Source organism: Tasmannia lanceolata, unplaced genomic scaffold, assembly GCF_043159265.1.
Source record: "Tasmannia lanceolata isolate RefF3 unplaced genomic scaffold, GAP_Taslan_0.1 ptg000029l, whole genome shotgun sequence".
Lineage (NCBI taxonomy): Eukaryota > Viridiplantae > Streptophyta > Magnoliopsida > Canellales > Winteraceae > Tasmannia > Tasmannia lanceolata.
The window spans coordinates 10,943,046-10,963,369 of NW_027518706.1; the positions used below are offsets into that span (position 1 = coordinate 10,943,046).

Sequence of the window (20,324 nt, forward strand, 5' to 3'; positions counted from 1 at the left end):
TAAAAGCAGAGCTTGTTGATTGGCTATTACATGTAATCTGTATTTCACACATGCATATGTGCATCCATGGAACAAGTTGCATCTAGATACGTTATGGGTTTTATGGAAGGAAAGGAATTATTGGGTTTTCAGAAGAGTTCTTTAAAAGCCCCTAATTTATCTTCTCAAAGGTTCTCCCTTTAACTATATCCTGGGTAAGTGTGGAAAGAGATTTGTGCTAGTACTGAACAGGTGGTTGTCCCATTGGGGGAATGTGAACCCCTGGCCCAAATGGGCTGAAACTGAACTTTGATGGGTCCAACATGGGGGAATCCCTGGTAAACAGGAGTTGAGGATCTTCTTAGAGACGATAATGGAGCGACAAGGTGGACATTCTCGGATCCTTTTGGGATTGCAGATTCAAATGAAGCGGATGTTAAGAAGATTCTATTTGGGATTAGAAAAATCGGCAGCAATCTGTTGGATCGTACAATTGTGAAGGGCGACTCCTTCAATGCCATCAGATGGTTCAAGGGAAGTCACCCTCGTCCCGGAGAATTGCCCAGTGGATAGAAAAGATTCAAGAGCGGGTGGGGCTTCTTCTATCTCCTTCCAGCATGTTAGAAAATCTGTAAATTCAGAGGCCGACATGTTAGCTAGGGTTGATGTTGCAAGAGAGCGCGTAGAGCTTTTTGATTTTCTTCCCCACATTTCTGTAAGACTAATTCCTTGTATTGACCATCTGGGTCGTAATACCATCTTGATTACAAGGTTTATTAACTCGTAATAAAATCTCTAAAAACACACACACACACACACTTGTGCGGCATCCATTCATTCAGTAATTGTCCTTATCAATTCGCCTTCCTTGTTTGTTCTGGTTGTCAATTCCAATAAGGCATATTTATTTACTAGTTAGTATTTTCGACTTCCATTTTAGTTTATTTCATTAGTTATTGTATTATTGTTTTGGGCTTCCGTTGGATTCATGTGCCGATATTAGGAGGCTTGTTTGGACAACCTTGACACTTTGTTGGCTTCGTATCCTTGCGCTCTCTCCAGCTAACATTTTGCCTGCAATCTCATCAAGTTCCTCATGGACTGGAGCAACCAACCACATTCTTGGTGACTTGGTGCACTTCAAACCCTAGTTTGATATCGGAGACTATGTATTTAGTCAGTGATATGAATGATACGATCACATCTGTTAGTGCAGTAGTTTTGACTGATGCATAAATTATCCTTTCTTAGAATGTTTCCTAATGTTAAGGATGTGTTACTATTAGCATCACAAGTTGTGGATGTGTTTTAATGTAATTTGAAATGCGAAAGGTCCCTGATGTGTTAGTGAGCAAGGGTACTGGAGTAGACTGAGTTAACTAGTGGACACTGCATGGGGCCTCTACACTTTAGATAAAACGACATGGACCTCACATGTTCATTTTCTTCATCGGTGTTCCAGCATTTAGGATGCCACTTGTTAAGTGATACATGCTATTAGGAATATTTTGTTTACACAAAAGTTCTTCAATGACCTTTTCTCCAATACAAATAAGTAGTGGGTTTGTCATGTTGTTTCTCACTGCATGATATGATGAAAAGGTTGGCATGAGTGCCCCATGGTTGGCTCATATACAATGTGGTTAAAGTGAAACTTGGGTGTGTTAAGTCCGCATGAAGAGTTAGGTGATCCATGTGTTAGATTGCATCACAGTTATCGTATGTGTATGGGAGTTTTTGATATCCTTGTCTGGCTGAATGCCTCATGAAGAGGCAAAAGTTTCAATTGATGTACCTGATGCCTTGTTTATTTTGAAAGGCCCAAGGTTTTGATTAGCAAGAACAAAGCTTCGTAAACTACATCGACAAGGGTGTTAAGTCCGCATGAAAGTTTGGTGATCCATGTGTTAGATTGCATCACAATTATCGTATGTGTTTGGGAGTTTTTAATATACTTGTCTGGCTGAATGCGTCATGAGGAGGCAAAAGTTCCTGTTGAAGTGTCTAATGCTTTGTTTCTTTCGAAAGGCACGGGCATCCAATAAATTGCCAAGTACATACATTCCAATCATGTGTTCACTAGAATAAGACACGAGTAAATACAATTCATGTGTTAACCTTCCTATCAGTGGAGATTTCGATGCGGTGTAGTTCATTAGATCATCGAAGATTATTTTTGGGGCACACCCTATTCACATTGGGGCCAACACATGAATGAATTTGGATCTCCTAACAAGGTGTGGCCCAATACATTTTAGAAAAGTATATGCCCCTATGCACAAACATAGACAATGTTCAGTGGACCTAACTATTTATGTTAGGCCGTAGTAACTGAATGGTTTAGATCTTTGAAGAAGGTAAGTCCCACTCTATTTTTATTTTATTTTATTTTTTTTTAAAAAGAAAATACTTGCATCTATGTACGGTCGTATATAACACGTATTTATCAACAAATTCATTGGCACCACCTTTTCAAAGATCCAAACCGTTCATTTGTTAGGCCCCAATTTAAATAGGCCTTTCGCCAAAAACAATCTTCATAGGATGATCCCAACTCTTCGATCAATAGTGGTTCACATATCAGATGGTTAGGATCATCCTATAGAGATGATTTTATGGGCAAGGTCTATTTAAGTTGGGGCCCAACAAATGAACGGTTTAGATTTAACAAGTTGGGCACCAGTGATTTTAAAAAAAAATACAGTATGTGCTTTAGGTAGATGCATTTTTTTTTTGGGAAATGTTATCAGCACTACTGTCTTTTGATGAGGGCACTCCTCACTTTATTAAAAGTACAGTATGGCCCACATCATAGGATGATCCAAACCGTTGGTGCGTACATCTAGCCCTCCCCAGACCCCGCAATGGCGGGAGTCTCGTGCACTGGCCGCCCTTTTTTTTGTTGGGAAAGGATATCACGACCATTTTTTAATAACTGCACAAACCCGGCTTGTCTTTTCTTTTTTAATTGGCTTTGTGAAAGATTTTTGGGAACTGTAATCACCTTTGACAGCTCTTTAAATAATGAAAGACGAGATGAGTTAGTGCAAATATCAAAACCTGGTCATGCTCATATCATTTCATTTTTTGTTTTGAACAATTTGCCCACCACACAACAGCAACCTCTACATAAACATTCTACTATCTCATTCTACGAAGAGAACGAAACCCCCTTCTTCCAACCTTTATAATCCCCTCACCTCTTCTCTCTCTCTCTCTCTCTCTCTCTCTCTCTCTCACACACACACACACACACACATTTTCTAACCATGGCGTGGCGGTACAAAGTTGCCAAGGCAACTGAGTACTTAGTAATCACTGGCTACAAAATTAAGGATATCAAACTAGCCAAGAAAGCATGGATCCTCCCTGGCCAATCCTACACCGTATTCGATATCTCCTCCCCCATAAACTACACATTCAATGTCCAAGCGATGAGCGCTGAGAAGCTCCCCTTCCTCCTCCCCGCCGTCTTCACCATCGGCCCACGAGGGACGACTTCGATAGCCTTCTCAAATTCGCCAAACTCATGTCGTCCCACGACAAGCTATCCCACCACGTCAAAGAGCCCGTTCAAGGCGTAATCGAAGGAGAGACCCGCGTCCTAGCCGCATCCATGACAATGGAGGAAATCTTCAGAGGCACCAAAGATTTTAAACAAGAAGTGTTTGAGAAGGTTCAACTTGAATTGAACCAATTTGGTTGTTGATTTATAACGCAAATGTCAAGCAACTTGTGGATGTTCAAGGCCATGAGTACTTTTCGTACTTGGGGCAAAAGACCCGGATGGAAGCTGCGAACCAAGCCAAGGTGGATGTGGCCGAGGCTAGGATGAAAGGGGAGATTGGGTCTAAGCTAAGGGAGGGACAGACCACGCAAAATGCGGCGAAGATCGATGCGGAGACAAAGATTTTCTCGACGAAAAGGCAAGGGGAGGGGAAGAAGGAGGAGATTAAGGTGAAGGCCGAGGTGAAGATTTTTGAGAACTAGAGGGATGCTGATGTGGCAAAGGCAAATGCTGAGTTGGCGACTAAGAAGGCTTCGTGGTCCCAACAGACACAGATGGCGGAGGTTGAAGTGGCAAATGCAGTGGCGATTAGAGAGGCTGAGTTGCAGAGGGAGGTGGAGAGGAGGAATGCTTTAACTCGGACAGAGAAGCTGAAGGCTGAGTTACTTAGTAAGGCTAGTGTTGAGTATGAGACCAGGGTATGTATGATTTTGTTATCTTATCATTGAAAAATGATATTCCAACCCCTTTTGTTTTCCCTTGTTCCCAACCTAGGCCTTGCTTAAGAATAAAATTAGGCTCTATAAGGATTGCGAGGAAAACATTTCTGATGAAATGTATTTTCTTAGAAAGTTGTTTCTTTCCAATATTTAGAGGGAAATAATATGATTGTGGTTAATTTAGAGGGTTATTATCATAAATTGAATGTCCCTCTCACTAAAAGTAGAATAGGGTAGGTTCAAGTTAGGGCTGCAACTTGGGTCGGGTAAAACCCGACCCGCATTGACCCGACCCGAAATTAGCTTGGGTTGGGTTCATGTTTCTCGGTTCTCGGGTCGAGCCGGGTCTACGATCCAAAAGCCCGCATGAATCTCGGGTCGAGCCGGGTTTGAAGGTGCCCGATCCGACCCGACCCGACCCGAGTTACTTAAGTTATAGTATGTTTTTTTTTCTTCTAAAACTTTGTTATTTTAAAAGTGAAAACTTAAAAGTAAAACTCACGCACGCACGCAATCACAGGGACTCTTTCCATCTTCTGTTCGTTTCCCCCCTTTAGCTCTAGGGCTTCAAGTTTCAACTAAATAGTTAATGCACTAAATAGTTTGTTGTTTATCTCATATATGTATAATCATTTTCACTTGGTAATGCATCAATTTATTCTCTTTGGACTAGTTATTAGTTTGCCATGCTTGAGTTTTTCTACTTCTTATGAGTTGAGTTGCCTTGCCAAACAAGAGTTTTCCTTAAAAAATTGCGTCAACGTAAAAAACCCGACCCGAGATTTATCATGGGTAGGGCCGGGTTTAGGAATCGTGGGTTTTCCAGAAAAAAAAACCCGACCCGACCCGAACCGAGAGATATTTCTCTGGTAGGGTTGGGTTCTTCAAAACCAGACCTGCCTGACCCGAGTTGCAGCCCTAGTTCAAGTTATCTTTTGTGTGTGTTTAAAAAAAAGTGACAAATTTTAGAATTATTTTTCCCTTCTAAACTTTTTCAAAAACTTCCCGCAATCCAAACAGGGGCATTAGGGAAATGATATTTCCACCCCGTTTTCTACCCAACCACCCCTCTTACCTTTTTATTCCTTTTTTTCCCAAAGCTTTTTAAGAATAACTAAGATACCATGTTCTGATAATTACACAAACCCAGCTTGTATTTTATCTTTTAAACAGCAATAAAAATTTAATACAGTTTCCAAAACAAAAAACAAAAAAGCTCTCAAAAGAGAAGCTGAGTTTATGCACGCAATTGTTAAAACTCCGTAGTGCAAATATCAGCAGCTCACTTTTTGAGAAGCTGTGTTGGATTAAATATCAAGGGTGGTACCTCCACCGTACAAGAGCCTTATTGTTGTAAGGCCCAACACCATATAATTTCTCTCTAAAAGGTAAGAGTTTTGATTTATGTGAAGTATAGAAGTATAAGTAGATAGTATAGATAATGGCCTCAAAATAGGCCTTAATGTTATATTTGTCAATAGAGGAATGATAAACTGAAGGGTGCCCTTTGCAAAAACCACCTGCAAGGGTGCCCCCATTGGACCATCTATGAAAGTGAATTTATAATGGCCAAAAAATATAAAATTAAATGAATAATAAATGCAGTTTGGTGAGATGGTCCAATGGAGGCGCCCTTGTAGTTGGGTTTTTGTAAGCACACCCTTCAGTTTAGCATTCTTCTTGTAAATATTATTTGCTTTAAAAAACTTTATTTCATTATAGGCCCCCCTTTTTGCTTGTATCAAAATACCCCCTTAATCTTTTGGTTTCTTTCAAAACAAAAAATAACAGGTGCAAGAGGCAAATTGGGAGCTCTATAAGAAACAAAAGACTGCTGAGGCAGTGCTCTATGAGAAGGAGAAAGAGGCCGACGGCCGGTGAGTGGCCGCAGAGGCAGCCCTCTTCGCTCTTCAACAAGCGGCTTTAGGGGAGCTTAACACCAAGCAAAAGGAGGCAGAGGGACTAGTGGCACTCGCGCAGGCACCAGGCGTCTATGTTAGCACATTGCTAAAGGCCTTGGACGGAAATTACGCCAGTTTGAGGGATTACTTGATGATCAATGGGGGATTATTTCAAGAGATCGCGAAGATTAATGCTGGGGCTGTACAAGGATTACAACCAAAGATTAGTGTTTGGACAAATGGCAATGGTGGTGAGATTGCGGGTGGTGGTATGAATGAGGTGGCAGGCGTGTATAAGATGTTTCCGCCATTATTTAAGACATTGAACGAGCAGACATGGATGCTTCCTCCGGCATGGATGGGGACGCTAAAAAATTCATCAGCTAATTAAAATGAAATTATAAATAGGTGAGTGCTAATGGGGAGGCGGATGGGTTGGCTAGAAGTGGGGTTGACCGTTTGGAGTTGGAGTGGTTCGATTTTCTCCCTCCATAGTTGATTATGCTGTTTTTTGTTTTTTTGTTTCTTTTTTCTTTTTCTTTCCGTGTAATTTTGGGTGCGGTCCATCTCGGTCCCCTTCCCTTTCATAATATACTTCTGCCATTTCAAAAAAAAAAAGGTTCATGTGTGTCGAAAATGGGTGTAATTATCGTATTTTATTTTATTTTGTGTGATGCTAATTTTGTTTTTAATTAATTATGTATTTTTATCAAAGCTACTCTTTTTACGCTTATTAAGTATTGAAGAAAATTGTGTCAATCAGCCCAGTTGGATGGATCTTAGCCACAAGAAATATGTCTCTTTAACATAGGCATACTATAGAGTTTGAAATTTTTTAAGGTGGTGTTTGGATTTAGGGGGGGGGGGGGGGGGAGGATTGGGAAATTTATGGCATAAAGTTTCCATGGAAAATAATATTGCATGGAAAACAATTCTAGGGCCTATAGGCTATAGTAGGTTTGCAATTTTCTCAATTTTTGAAAAATCATTTCATGGAAAATAGGTGTAAATAATGTAACCTAAAGGTATGTTTGGGTCTAGGGATTGTTTTTTGTTCGAAAGAAAAACTTTTCTAGAATTTTTTTGTGTTGACGGTTTAGCTCATATCCAAACTTTTCTGGAAATTTGCTCTCTACTGTTAGGATAACAAATTCTTGTTAGTCAATATCAGCCAATCAGAAATTCAAATAAAAGAGACTTCCCCACAATCAGAAATTCTTGTTAAGTCGGTTTTATCAGAGAAGAGACTTATCCACAACCGGTTTTGTGATGGGCGGTTTCTTATTTTCCTTTTGGTTTCTTAGTCCTCCTTCTATTAGGAAACATGGTAAGAGTTATGTTAAGTTGGGAAGCCTGATTCTAGTTAGATTAGCGGTGGAGTTTAAATAGAAAGAGGAAATGTGGGAGAGTATGGGTTTTATTCTATAAATATGGGTCGTGTATCAAACAAAAAAAATATAACAACTTGTGCTTCCTCTGCCTAGACGTTCTTCGCTCTCCATCTAAGAAACCACCTTCTTGTTCCCTTTTTCTTGTCCTTCACATCACCTTTTATTCTTCTTCTTCTTCTTCTTCTTCTTCATCTTCTTCATCTTCCCACCATAGTGTGGTGGTACAAAGTAGCCAAGGCTAGTGAGTACCTAGTCATCACTGGTTTCAATATTAAGGATATCAAGCTAGCCAAGAAAGCATGGATCCTTCCCGGCCAATCGTATACTTTCATCGAAATTTCCCCAGTAAATTATACCTTCGAAGTACAAGCCATGTGCGCGGAGAAGCTACCTTTCCTCCTCCCCGCCGTCTTCACCATTGGCCCGCGGGTCGAGGACCATGAAAGCCTTCTCAAATACGCCAAGCTCATGTCCTCCCATAACAAGCTCTCCAAGCATGTCACGGAGCTCGTTCAAGGCGTAACGTAATTGAAGGCGAGACCCGTGTCCTCGCCGCGTCCATGACCATGGAACAAATTTTCAAAGGTAACATGCTCTCTCAAACATATGTGGATTAAATTGATATACGTTTGATTACAATAAAATTGTCAAATCTTCTAATCTAATGCATGCTGATGAAGATCTCACATATTCTAACAGGTACCAAAGAATTCAAACAAAAAGTTTTTGAGAAAGTCCAGCTCGAATTGAACCAATTTGGGTTGTTGATTTATAACGCGAATGTTAAGCAACTTGTGGATGTTCAAGGCCATGAGTACTTTTCGTACTTGGGGCAAAAGACCCAGATGGAAGCTGCGAACCAAGCCAAGGTGGATGTGGCCGAGGCTAGGATGAAAGGGGAGATTAGGTCTAAGCTAAGGGAGGGGCAGACCACGCAGAATGCGGCGAAGATTGATGCGGAGACAAAGATTTTCTCTACGAATAGGCAAGGGGAAGGGAAGAAAGAGGAGATTAAGGTGAAGTCTGAGGTAGAGATTTTTGAGAACCAAAGGGAGGCTGATGTGGCAAAGACGAATGCTGAGTTGGCGACGAAGAAGGCTTCGTGGGCCCAACAGGCACAGATGGCGGAGGTTGAGGCCGCGAAGGCGGTGGCGATTAGAGAGGCTGAGTTGCAGAGGGAGGTGGAGAGTAGGAATGCTTTAACTCGGACAGAGAAGCTAAAGGCTGAGTTTCTTAGCAAGGCTACTGTTGAGTATGAGACCAAGGTAAGTATGATTTTGTTAATTTATCATTCGATATTGTTATTTCATCCCCTTTTGGTTTGTCTTCTTCCCAACCTACCTAGGCCTTTGCTTAAGAATAAAATTAGTAGCTCTGTTTGGATTGCAAGTAAAAATTTCTGATGCAGTTATTTTTCTTGGTTAAGTTTTTTCTTTCCATGATTTAGAGGTGAATAATTGAATTCTGGTTAATTATGTTCCATCCTTTCTAAACTTTCCTGCAATCCATACAGGGCCTGAAATTATGTTCCACCCTTTCTAGTCAACCACCCCTGTTACCTTTTCTCTTCAGTTCTCTATGGATTTTTTTAATGCTATTTATATTGGTACTACCATGTTGTGATAATTGCACAAACTCAGCTTGTCTTTTGTTATTTAATCAGTGATCAAAAGTTATTATAGTTCCCAATATGCTCGTAAAAGCTAATTAAAAATGAAAAGACAAGTTGAGATTGTACAATTATTGAAACATAAATTGCAGTGCAAATATCACTAGCCTTTTTATTTGCTATATAAAAAGTAAACTGTAAGTATAATATAGATGTATAAGTAGATGATATAGTAATGGCCTCCAAAGAGACCTCAATGTTCTATTTGCAAATAGAGTGCTAAACGGAAGGGCGCCCTTGCAGCTGGGTTTTTGGAAGGGCCTTGTAAAAATTATTAGCTTTACAAAACTTTATTTGCATATAGAGCCCTTCTTAGCTTGTATACAAATACCTCCTTCATCTTTGAATTTTGTTTATAAAAAAACAGGTGCAAGAGGCAAATTGGAAGCTCTACAAGAAGCAAAAGGCTGCAGAGGCAGAGCTCTATCAGAGGGAGAAGGAGGCCGAAGCCCACCGAGTGGCCGCAGAGGCAGCCCTCTTCGCTCATCAGCAAACGGCTTTGGGGGAGCTCTACGCAAAGCAAAAGGAGGCAGAGGGAGTAGTGGCACTCGCGCAGGCACAGGGCGTCTATGTTAGCACATTGCTCAAGGCCTTAGATGGAAATTATGCGAACTTGAAGGATTACTTGATGATCAATGGGGGATTGTTTCAAGAGATGGCTAAGATCAATGCTGGGGCCGTACAAGGATTACAACCAAAGATCAGTGTTTGGACTAATGGCAATGGCGGTGAGGTTCCGGGTGGTGGTATGAATGAAGTGGCGGGCGTGTATAATATGTTACCGCCATTATTTAAGACCGTGCACGAGCAGACGGGAATGCTGCCTCCGGCATGGATGGCACGCTAGAAGATTCATCAGAATGATTAATGATTCATAAGCATTTTTTTATATATTTTTTTTCATTTTTTTATTGATTTTGTGGGAGTTAAATGTTTAGTCAGATAGTTTCTTTCTTATCTTGGTATAGAAGAACAAAAGTGTAGAAATTTAGTTTGCATCTTTTCTACATTTTTTGTAGCATGTTCTCTAGATTTTGATTCTACTTGGTTGCTATTTTAGCTGGGTTTTTAAGAGTTTCTGTATTTAGTTGGCTGGATGTATACTAGTGGAATTACGAATGCACTGAGTGGAAGTTATTTTAGAACGAAAGAAAAAAAAAACAGCTAGAAATTAAAAGTTGCTGAGTGGGAATGTAATAGCCAGTGAGTGGATAGGAATAAAATGAGGGCTGATAATGATAGATAAAAACATGTCTAACTAGTAAAAATAATTTAAATTCTCTTTATAGCTACATTAAGGCCCTGTTTATTTCTAATTTTGAGATCCGATTGTGAGTCCAAAACTGATTATTGTACTCAAAGCTAAACATAAATTTGAGTCCAATAATCAGTCTGGGACTCCCAATCGATTTCCAAAATCCAAAACAAACAGGGCCTTAAGTATCGTGCAGATGTAGTGGGGGGTGTTTGGTTGGTTGAAGTATAGATGATTAAATACCACCAATTCTGTCATCCTATGCTTTTGGTGTAATTGGGTCTTCACAAAGTAGTACACAACAAATTTATTAAAAAAATAATGTCATATCAAATATAAGCAAATTTTCATCTGCTTACGCTCTCATCAAACACTTCTTCTCCTCTAACAATGTACCTTTGGAGACAGAATACTGTTCCCCTCTAGAAAATACATTGGATTACATCCTAATTGTATTTAACATCATGGATCATGGTACTCGAAGGGCAACAAATGCACTCTCTCTGAGCCTATCCCAATCACATGATCACAGCTACTTCTCTTCTAACTTCGAAGTGGGAGATACAGAGCCACTTCAATCAAATGATCAAATGCTTTTGACTTCACTACCTGGAATTCCTAGTGAATGATTTGCGGAAGGAATTCCCAAGTAATATAATTTGCAGGGACTACAATGCTTTTATAACTTCTCTGACTAACTAGGCAAATCACGAGATCTAGACAGCTAATTGTGTCGAAGGACTGTCACACAACTCCAAAGGCACTTCACACACAGCTAGGTGGGCTTTCTAAAGATCACTTTGATTTTCCATGAGAGATGGATAATGACCAAAGATAACCTTGGCGAAGAATGGCTATATCAAAATAAGAAAAATGAACTCATCAAAAAAAATAAAATAATAACAATAAGAAAAATGAACTGCATCTTGTTGTGTGGAAATAAACAACCCAACCTACATAAAATTTGTGTGTGCGAGGTGGTGGCGGATGGGGTCCCTGGTAATTAGTCTAAGCAGATATAAAATGCTCGCAAGTTCGGTAGATTTGACATATGAGGTTGAGAATAATCAACCCATGGACAGTGCCCTAAAAAAGAGAACTGTACATGACTCTGTAAAGAAGATGAAACCTTTTGTATCACCAAGACAGCAATAAGAACAGAGATGCATCCAAATACTTGTTTTTTCCTTGAATAATGGCAATTATATTAAGAAAAGGGAGACCGAGATGGTCAATACAGAAAAAAGCAGAAAGAAGAAAAAATACAATTATCCAGATAATGGGGCACTCAAAGAGGTACGAGATGCATCCAAATACTCAAAAAAACGATAAAAAAAATGCATTCCTCAAAATCAAAACTCGTGAGTTCAAGATATTTCATCAAAGTTGAAATAAGAATTGCAGATAGCCAGATACTCAATCATAATGAAAATTTCTTGACTGTTTAAATTTTTATGTTTTGCTTTTGTTTTTCTCGATCAAATAACCGTTTCGAGGCATATTTGTCGGTGTCTCAAAACATGGATGTGGGTTAAAATGTGGCCAAAGCAAATCCTAGTCAACTTGGCATGACGTAACAGACTACTTTATTGACAAGGATGAGTACTTAGTTTACGTGGTCATAACTTGGGAGAGTTAAAGGAGTTTGGATTAACCTTTTTTTTGTTTTGAAAATTAACGAAGAATTTTATTGAATCAGAAGGAGGGACAAGATGTCCCAGTACATAAGCAAAAAAAGAGAGATCTGACAGTAGAGTGGCTATAAAGACCCTGGATTTACAATGCACATGACATTTGTTCCCGTCATGTGTATTGTAAATCCCGCCAATTCTGCCATTGAATTGGCCGTCCTTCTCCTGTGAGCAAGTTGGCGTCTTAGACATCTAACCAGATCTCGTATCTCGTCAATAATGTTCTGTAGTCTCCAAGACCCTCCGCCATGATTGGTAGCCCAAGCTATCACATTGCAAAGATAACTACAAACCAAGAGACAGTTTTCCCTAGAAGAAAATACTCTCTACAAACACCACAATTGGTCAGAATATCCCAAACTGAAAGAGATCTGGATAACACAAGATCACGATAGATTAAGAAATTCAGCTAATCATAAGACTTAAAAAAATACTTATAAATCCAAAACCCTACACGAATCACGCGTCAACTCCGGGAAACAAAATTCACAATGAACAAAACGAAAACATATCGACGAGAGAAAATGAAACCCAAAAATATAAGGAAACCGTCACATGCCCAATTGGCCGAAACACAAATAAACAAAATTAAAACGAGAGAGAGAGAGAGAGAGAGAGAGAGAGAGAGAGAGAGAGAGAGAGAGAGAGAGAGAGAGAGAGAGAGAGAGAGAGAGAGAGGTTGATTCGAGGCAACCGGACCTCCTAAAAGTTCAATTCGAGAGGAACCATTACTCTCCTAAACAAAGTTTCCTCTGCTGCTGTAAAATTCTTTCTCCCATTTCATTGAAATACTCAAGTCAACTCAACAAAGCCTTTGTCCCAAACTAGTTGGGGTCGGCTAAATGAATCCTTTAGAAAAATTTCATGAATAAGGTGAAACGCATCTACCCGGCTCAAATCCTGGCTCTTGTTAGGTTCCCATTTCATTGAAATAAAGAACTTAAATACAAACACAAAGAGAGTATCACATCATCAACCCATTTACCCATTTAAATGACACATAACAAGTAACCAACCCCACAAATCTAAAATGCATAATCCTACAATAACTACTTAAAACTAAATCATATACACCATAATAAGCACGTATCATAAACCTAATAATTTAGTAGGAAAATCTTATTAGGAAACCTAACAATTGAGGAAAATCTGCACAGCTCTCTATTAGAACTGTTCCTAATTATATCCTATCACATCCCTTCAATCAAGATCCTAATAAAAAAAACCCTAACCAATAGAAAATAAAAAACAGATTGAACAAATTTCCCTTTTTTTTTTAAAGAAAAACAGTGAGACCCACCTTGTTCATAGATCTAAACCATTTAATTGTTGGGCCCCACAGAGAGAGGGGAAAAAGGTCCAAAGGGACATGCATCTTAGGAGGGGGCGAATTTATAAGCGTCCGGTGAATATTGAAAAGCCTCAGGTCTAGGGTTAGGGTTCTCCACACAAAGGCCGTAGAACGGTGAAGGAACCGATTTCTTTGTGGTTTCGATCTCGCATCGAGCCAACACCTTCCCAATTAGAACCTGGTCGGGATTTTGTTGCCACAGAAGAGGTCAGTTTTTTAATGCTGTGTTCTCTTGTTTCCTTTCCCGTTGGGTTTCCCCGAAACCCCTGTATTTTTCTGCGGAAACTGATATTTGTGGTGTTCTTTTAATTTCCTCGGAAACTATTTTATCAAACGTGGAAAAGACTTTTCCGCGACTTTCCTCCCATCCCATTTCCGTTACAAACTATCGGAAAACCCTACTTTCTCTTAAGTTTCCCCGATCGTAGCTGTGTGGAGAAAAAAAGAAGACAAACTACTTCGTCGTCTCCAATCTCCCACTGTGGCGAAAAAGCCTCATCTCCGACCTCGCCTCGTCTCCGACCTCGCTCACGGTAGATCCTCTCACTCTCTCTTCTCTGTTTCTTGTCTCTCTTCCCCATTCTTTCATTTTTTTTTGAAACCCTTGTGCTCATCTTCTCCAATCTGAAATAGGGTTTCTATAAACCTGATTTAGTAAATCTGAAATAGGGTTTCTATAAATAGCTCTGTAAAATTGATTTGAGAAATCCTATTTCATGTTTTTGAGAAACCCTATTTGAGAATATTTACAGAAACCCTATTCCGGGTTTCATAAAATTGAAATAAAGTTTCATTCTCCCTCTTTTCCGAGTCTAAGAACCGATAATCCAAGCTCTAGGTTTGTTGGGTTTTTTTTAGATTTAGGGATTTTTTATTGCGGGTTTTGGTTGTTTTTTTTTTACTTTTTATTCTAAAAATAGGCATAAAAGGGGTTTGTTGGTATGTCTCTGCTTGGGGGTTTCTGTACAATGCATTTTGCTGGTGTTTATTTTTGTGATTTTGTTGTACTGAACTTTGTGAGTTTTAACCCTATTTCATTTCCTTGAAATAGGGTTTTTCGAAATCGAAAGGTACTGAGATTTTGTTTTTGGTTCTTGGTGGTGGGTATGTTTGATTCCTTTATTTTGGTGGTGTTTTTGTGTTATATAGATTTTTGTGATTGAAACCTCTGTTTTTCTCTGTTATTTATTCTGTTTTTTCCCTAGTTATTCCAAATAAATTTCTTCACATGAAACAAAAGTGAACAAATTTCTTTCACCCCTTGCGGTAGCTTGATTTACTTTCCCGTCTTTGAGATCTTTGTTATATTTGGGATTTGAATGTCTATTGGGAAGCTCGGCCTTGTTTTGCTCTTTTTGTTTACACTTTTTTGTTTACTTGGATTTGTCATTCTATTGTTGCATTATCATCTTTCTTAGTCATTTTTTTTGGGGCTTCTTCCTCTTGTTGTTGAGCACTATCCGCTTGTTACATATGTAGTTTTTATGTCAAGTCTATGTTGGTTGCCTGATTTATATCTTGGCAATTCTATCTTAGCAACTCTATATTTGTGACAATTTGATTGGCATTGTTATTGTTCAACTCTATCTTGGTAACTCTATATTTGTGACAATTTTATGTCAAGTCTATGTTGGTTGCCTGATTTATATCTTGGCAATTCTATATTTGTGACAATTTGATTGGCATCGTTATTGTTCAACTTCTGTTTGTCATGGTTTTCTTATTTTGATTGACTTCAGAGGGTTGGGCCCACTTATTTTAGACTAGATTCTATGTTGGCATCATTCTGCATATCAGTTTGTCACAGTTTCTATTTAACAGGTTTCTATTGAGTTTCCCTGCAATGAAACGCATATTTCTGTAGTTTCTGTGAGGTTTCTGTCAGGTTTCTATGCAACGAAACGCTCATCTGACAAGTTTCTGTCAGGTTTCTTTTCCTTCACTTTCCTTTCTGCCACATCAGTTTACTTCCCTTCACTTCCCTTTCCTTTCCCGACGAGAGAACAGAGCATAATAGATAATGTTGGATTCCTTTGGTGTATTCATTCTGATTCTTTGATAAATTGAGTAGTTGTCCAAAGAGCTTTGCCTATTGCAGAATTAACGAGTATTTCTTAGTACGTTTTGTGCAGTTGAAGGTGAACATATTACTCATTGAGATTGATTCTTAATTGTGGCACAAATTAGGTCAGAAATGAAACTTGCTCTAATCATGTTAAGATCGATGAATGTCTTATCATGCCGATGCGGTCCTCCTTCGATGTTCAGATCATTCTCTTCGAACCTGGATTCAGGTTAGTTTCCTTCTCATATGCCTATTTTTCATTATTTATCAAGTTTTTCCACTTCTCTTGCAAGTTTTTTTGAAGTAGAGGTTGTCATGTACTAGAACCTCTAGCTATTGTCTTCCCCATCTGCAAATTCTTCATAAAAACAAACATAGATTTAAAAATTAAAATAACACTGAGGGGACGGTTGGATATCAATATTTAAAATCTTGGATTTCCTCATAATCCTGGATGGAATACTAGAGAAGAAGGAGACCGTCCCTTGTTTTCTGATTTGTCTCCCCTCTTTTCACCGAGCGAGAGTAGGAGATCGCCCCGTGTTTCCTAGAAATCTCAAGATGGGGGAAAGATTTCTATAATCAGGATTTATTACTTAAAATCCAGGATAATGGATTGTAAAATCCAGAATTTTACACCACTTTCAAAATAAAACATGGATTCTAAAATCCACATATCCGAACAGCACCTGAAAGTCTTAAACTGAGAAATGGGTGACAATTTACATTGAATACTATTATGTCATAAACATCATGAATATGAAACAAGCCAAGAGATGATGGGATAGACACCATAAAATATGAGTGATGGGAAAGGAGAATTCATATATATCCCATGATTATGCAAAAAGGACCAGAGTATTGAAATGTTTCAATTTCCATCCCTATCGAAATGCATGCCGAAAGTGAAATGCATGTGTATTAGTGGTATGCTATACTAGTATGTGTTAGTTAATTATATTTATATGAATTGCATGTGAAATGTGTGTATGTATTATTTATAAATATTTCTATGAATTACTTGTGAAGAAATATTATCTTTTCGAAAATTTTTAAAAATCCCTGCAATTGTTGTCATATTGAATGCTAAGCATTGGTTAAATGCAATCTACTAAATAATTGTTCCTTTTGTACTTCAGCAAATGGCTTATCTTGAATGTCACACCTCTCATTTTCATCTTACGGTCAACTGTAGTATTGGCTTTGTTGATATTTTGTTTTCTTGGTCAATGTATCAGATTCCTCTCAATATAAATGATCTGATCCATTTATTCATTTAACTGGTAGTGCAAGGAGTGACCACCATTCCTCGTTGAAAAAATCTTGTTGGTTCTGTATTAGAAGCTTTGCCCTATGGCTCTAATATCACGAGCCATGAATGAGATCACCAGGGATTAATGAATTGAATTATTTTATTTTTTTCAAATGCTTCTTTATGCTTGATATAAGTAATTCAACATTTATATTACATTAAATCAATCTCATATATCATCTCTCTCTCCTTTGTCTTGATTATAACCTCAATTGAAGATTCTTCATTATAATTTTGATGCATTTTATCTTCAAATAGGTGATGCTGTCAATGACAAGCACAGGAGCAATTCCTTCGAGTCAGCAGATGATTTTGAGCAGCGGATATTTAGTGGATTTTTAGATAACAGTCCAAATACTGATTCCTTCTATCAAAAACTTGATCGGCTTGAAAAGGCTCGTGGCAGATTTGTTGGTGGCTCTAATATGAATGACGGAGATACTTCTCAGTTTGTTGATGGGTTAGATGAGAGTTTCAATACATTGTCAGATGGGATGGATGGGAAATTGAAGAAAGCTGCCACTTCTTTTACTTACAGTGATGAGATAAAAGATGATAACTATGCATACAGACCGGATATTAGTTTAAGACCTGGAATGCAGTATGATCTCAAGGTAGACAAACATTCAATTGCTAAATAGAATAGCCTACACCGCCAAATTGTTCATCTATTGGATTTTTTATTTATCCTTTGTTATAAAGTAATGAAACTGTCCAGTCATCAGAAAATCCTATATATTGGTAAATGGAATGGATCATTGAGAGTAAATCAACGAGCTCATCTCGACCCATTAAAATAAAAAAAGCTTGCTTCTTGTAGCATGTTACCTCCCCTCTCTCCGAAGGAGAAACGGATCTCATTGTCACAACTACTTTAAACTCCTCAAATATGATCTGGCTCTGTTTGCACTTCCATAGGCTGTTAGGGTCTGTATTCTGCTTGCTGTACCCTCAATTTTTTTTCTATCCATCTAAGTTTGAGACCTACAGCTGCTCATGAGAGTTGGAAGATAATTGTGAGAGTTGCAGCCTTCTCACAATTGGGTTATTATTAGGGGCATAAACAAATTGCACCACTTACGCAAATAAGACAACTAACTAGGTGTAGAAAAATAACACGATGAGAAAACTAACAATAGCGGGGAAAGAAAGTAATGATGCCCTTATGTCTGTCAACAGACCCCTTCAACGAAGAGCATGAATGGGTCTACTAAGATCTCTTTAGAGTTACAAGATGAAGGGGCTAGAATCAATTTTATGGTTCGATTAGGAATTTTTTGAGTTTGGGTTTCTTTATAAGCTTCTTTTCTTGTGATTTTTTATTCTTTGGTCTTTTTTAATTCTTTAATTCCTTTCTCATTCAATGATGCAAGCATGAATATTGTTTATTTGTTTTGTCCTGCACCCTATCGGATATTTTTTGTATGTCTGAATTATTCTTTGCTATTATTTACTGATGTTGTTTAAATTTCTTTTATTGAGATGCCTTTTTTTTTTGTGGCTGTATGTAGGATCTTGATCTTACAAAGCCTGGGGTACGTAAAACTTTCAAAAAACACCCGTTTGAAGTAACAACTAAAGAGGTTCTGAGAAAAGCTGATTTCCGGGTGAGAATCGATGCTCATGTTGCATTTTTTTAATTGATTTCTTGTAGGTTTTGCTACTTCTTATTTTGCTGATAACATTAGAGATGCATTCTGTTGATGAATTTACTAGTGTCTTATGGTTCAATTCTTCTGTGCCATTTGTTGTACATTTGCAGTTCCGGATGTTAGACTTCAGGTAGGGTGAGTTAGATTATAGTTGCATATTAAGAATTCGCTTAAACTTCATGGGTTTTTTTAACCCTATTCTTGGACAATGGTCCATGTATCGGCACCTAGAAAATTTCTTTAGATGACTTAAAAGTGAATAAGCAATTGGAACAAGATGATCTGTAATTCTTGTTGCATATCCATGTTGATTCTTTCACTCTTCTTTATTTCCCACCTGTGCACTAGTTTCTTCATACCTCCACTCATGGACCTATATCATTTGCAAGGGTCCTTAAATCTTGTGGCAGTAATGCTGTATTGGAGCTGCAAACTTGCTATTTCTTTTGCAGCCCTCTCTAGGCAGTCTCCCAAAAAGCTATCAACATCCGAACAGAATAGTGTACAATAAAAAGAGGAGTGCCATAATCAAAACAAGGATTGCAGATACCTTTTCTCTTAAGTTATTCAGATCCCTCTAATAGTTTCCGTGATTACCAAAGATGCCCCTGGGTGCAATGTTAACTCTGGGTCTTTAATCGGGCTAGAGTTTGACATTTCAGCTCAATTAAAGAGGTAGAGGCTGACCCTCCGCTACCATGTGATGATGGTAGCAAAGAGGAAGAGGTAGAGGCTGAGCTGTCGGCTTCCATTGATGACCCCCCCTGCAGAACTGCCAAGGGAATCTATTATAGGGATCACATTGATACAGAGGATCGTATTGAGGCCCTTTCATCTATTGAGGAGCAGGTAGAGAGGATAGCAGTGTCTTATCTTGGGGCAGAGCAGACAACAGATCTTCTTGACACCACTAGTACCAGTGAAGCAGATTATAGCCATGAGACGGCACAATTTTGAGACTGATTTTGATATAGAGGAGCACATCGCACAGGATGATGAAGAGCAATAACAGCGGCCGCCGACCATATTGAGCTAGATGAGTGGGCAGTGGCCAACATAAATTTTTAGATGACAGAAGACCATTTTATGGATCATGGCAAAATGCTATGGTAAAGACCATTAACGTATGAGGAGGGATACATAGCTGAAGATTTCTATGAATTTTTTTTTTTGAAAATTGATAAATATATTCATACCAACAAAATTACAAGGGGACCAGTAGTCCCACTAGATTTACATAGTATGAATTGCCCAAGAGCATTCTCCTTGGCTCAAAAGAAAAACCCATTACCCCTTACATTACCCAATAGCCTCACTTGAATCGAATCCAGCAAAAAGTGTCATATTTGTGGGACCCCCCAAGTCAAGATCATGGCCTGCCACGTCACCAATTTCTCCACTACAATCTGCTGCCAAATTCGATTTTCAAAAATCCCGCTCGAAGGCCCAGAGCTACTGTGCGCCCCTAACCGTGCACGATAGCCAACCACCCAACATCATCATCCAATCTCCAGCGGCCTCCACCTCGAACCACCACCAAACATCGACGGCCCCCCATTAAAAATATATCAAATCTTTCCACCATCCCCTCCAAAACCTACTTCCACTAACCCAAAAATCATCCCATCCAAAAGTATACTCCAAGCCCTAACCCTAAACCGTAACCCTAAAGATTATAATACTCCCCAACTCCTTCCCCATTCAACCCTGACCCTAACAACCCTAAAACTCCCCTCCTCCTCCTCGAAACCTTAACCCTACAAGGTTCATTGTCACTATCCACAACCTCTCTCGCCTCCATATCCAACCTCCTCTTCTCCTGAATCCGAAC

The 20,324-nt window shown here is 38.9% G+C and overlaps 1 protein-coding gene and 2 pseudogenes across 2 annotated transcripts in view; all 3 read left to right on the plus strand.

The window, feature by feature from the left end:
* LOC143859366 (uncharacterized) overlaps nt 1-20,324 on the plus strand; it is a 56,959-nt gene that overhangs the window by 27,883 nt on the left and 8,752 nt on the right. Inside the window, exons 3-5 of the mRNA XM_077370085.1 lie at nt 15,652-15,758; nt 17,100-17,455; nt 18,353-18,448. Of these exons, the coding sequence (XP_077226200.1) occupies nt 15,659-15,758; nt 17,100-17,455; nt 18,353-18,448 (552 nt within the window). The 5' untranslated portion in view covers nt 15,652-15,658. The remainder of the gene's footprint in view (nt 1-15,651; nt 15,759-17,099; nt 17,456-18,352; nt 18,449-20,324) is intronic.
* LOC143859365 (flotillin-like protein 4) lies at nt 3,249-6,840 on the plus strand (annotated as a pseudogene).
* On the plus strand, nt 6,744-10,239 carry LOC143859381 (flotillin-like protein 4; annotated as a pseudogene). The gene is made up of 4 exons (XR_013239247.1): nt 6,744-6,758; nt 7,592-8,083; nt 8,198-8,763; nt 9,535-10,239. The product of XR_013239247.1 is annotated as a flotillin-like protein 4 (transcript).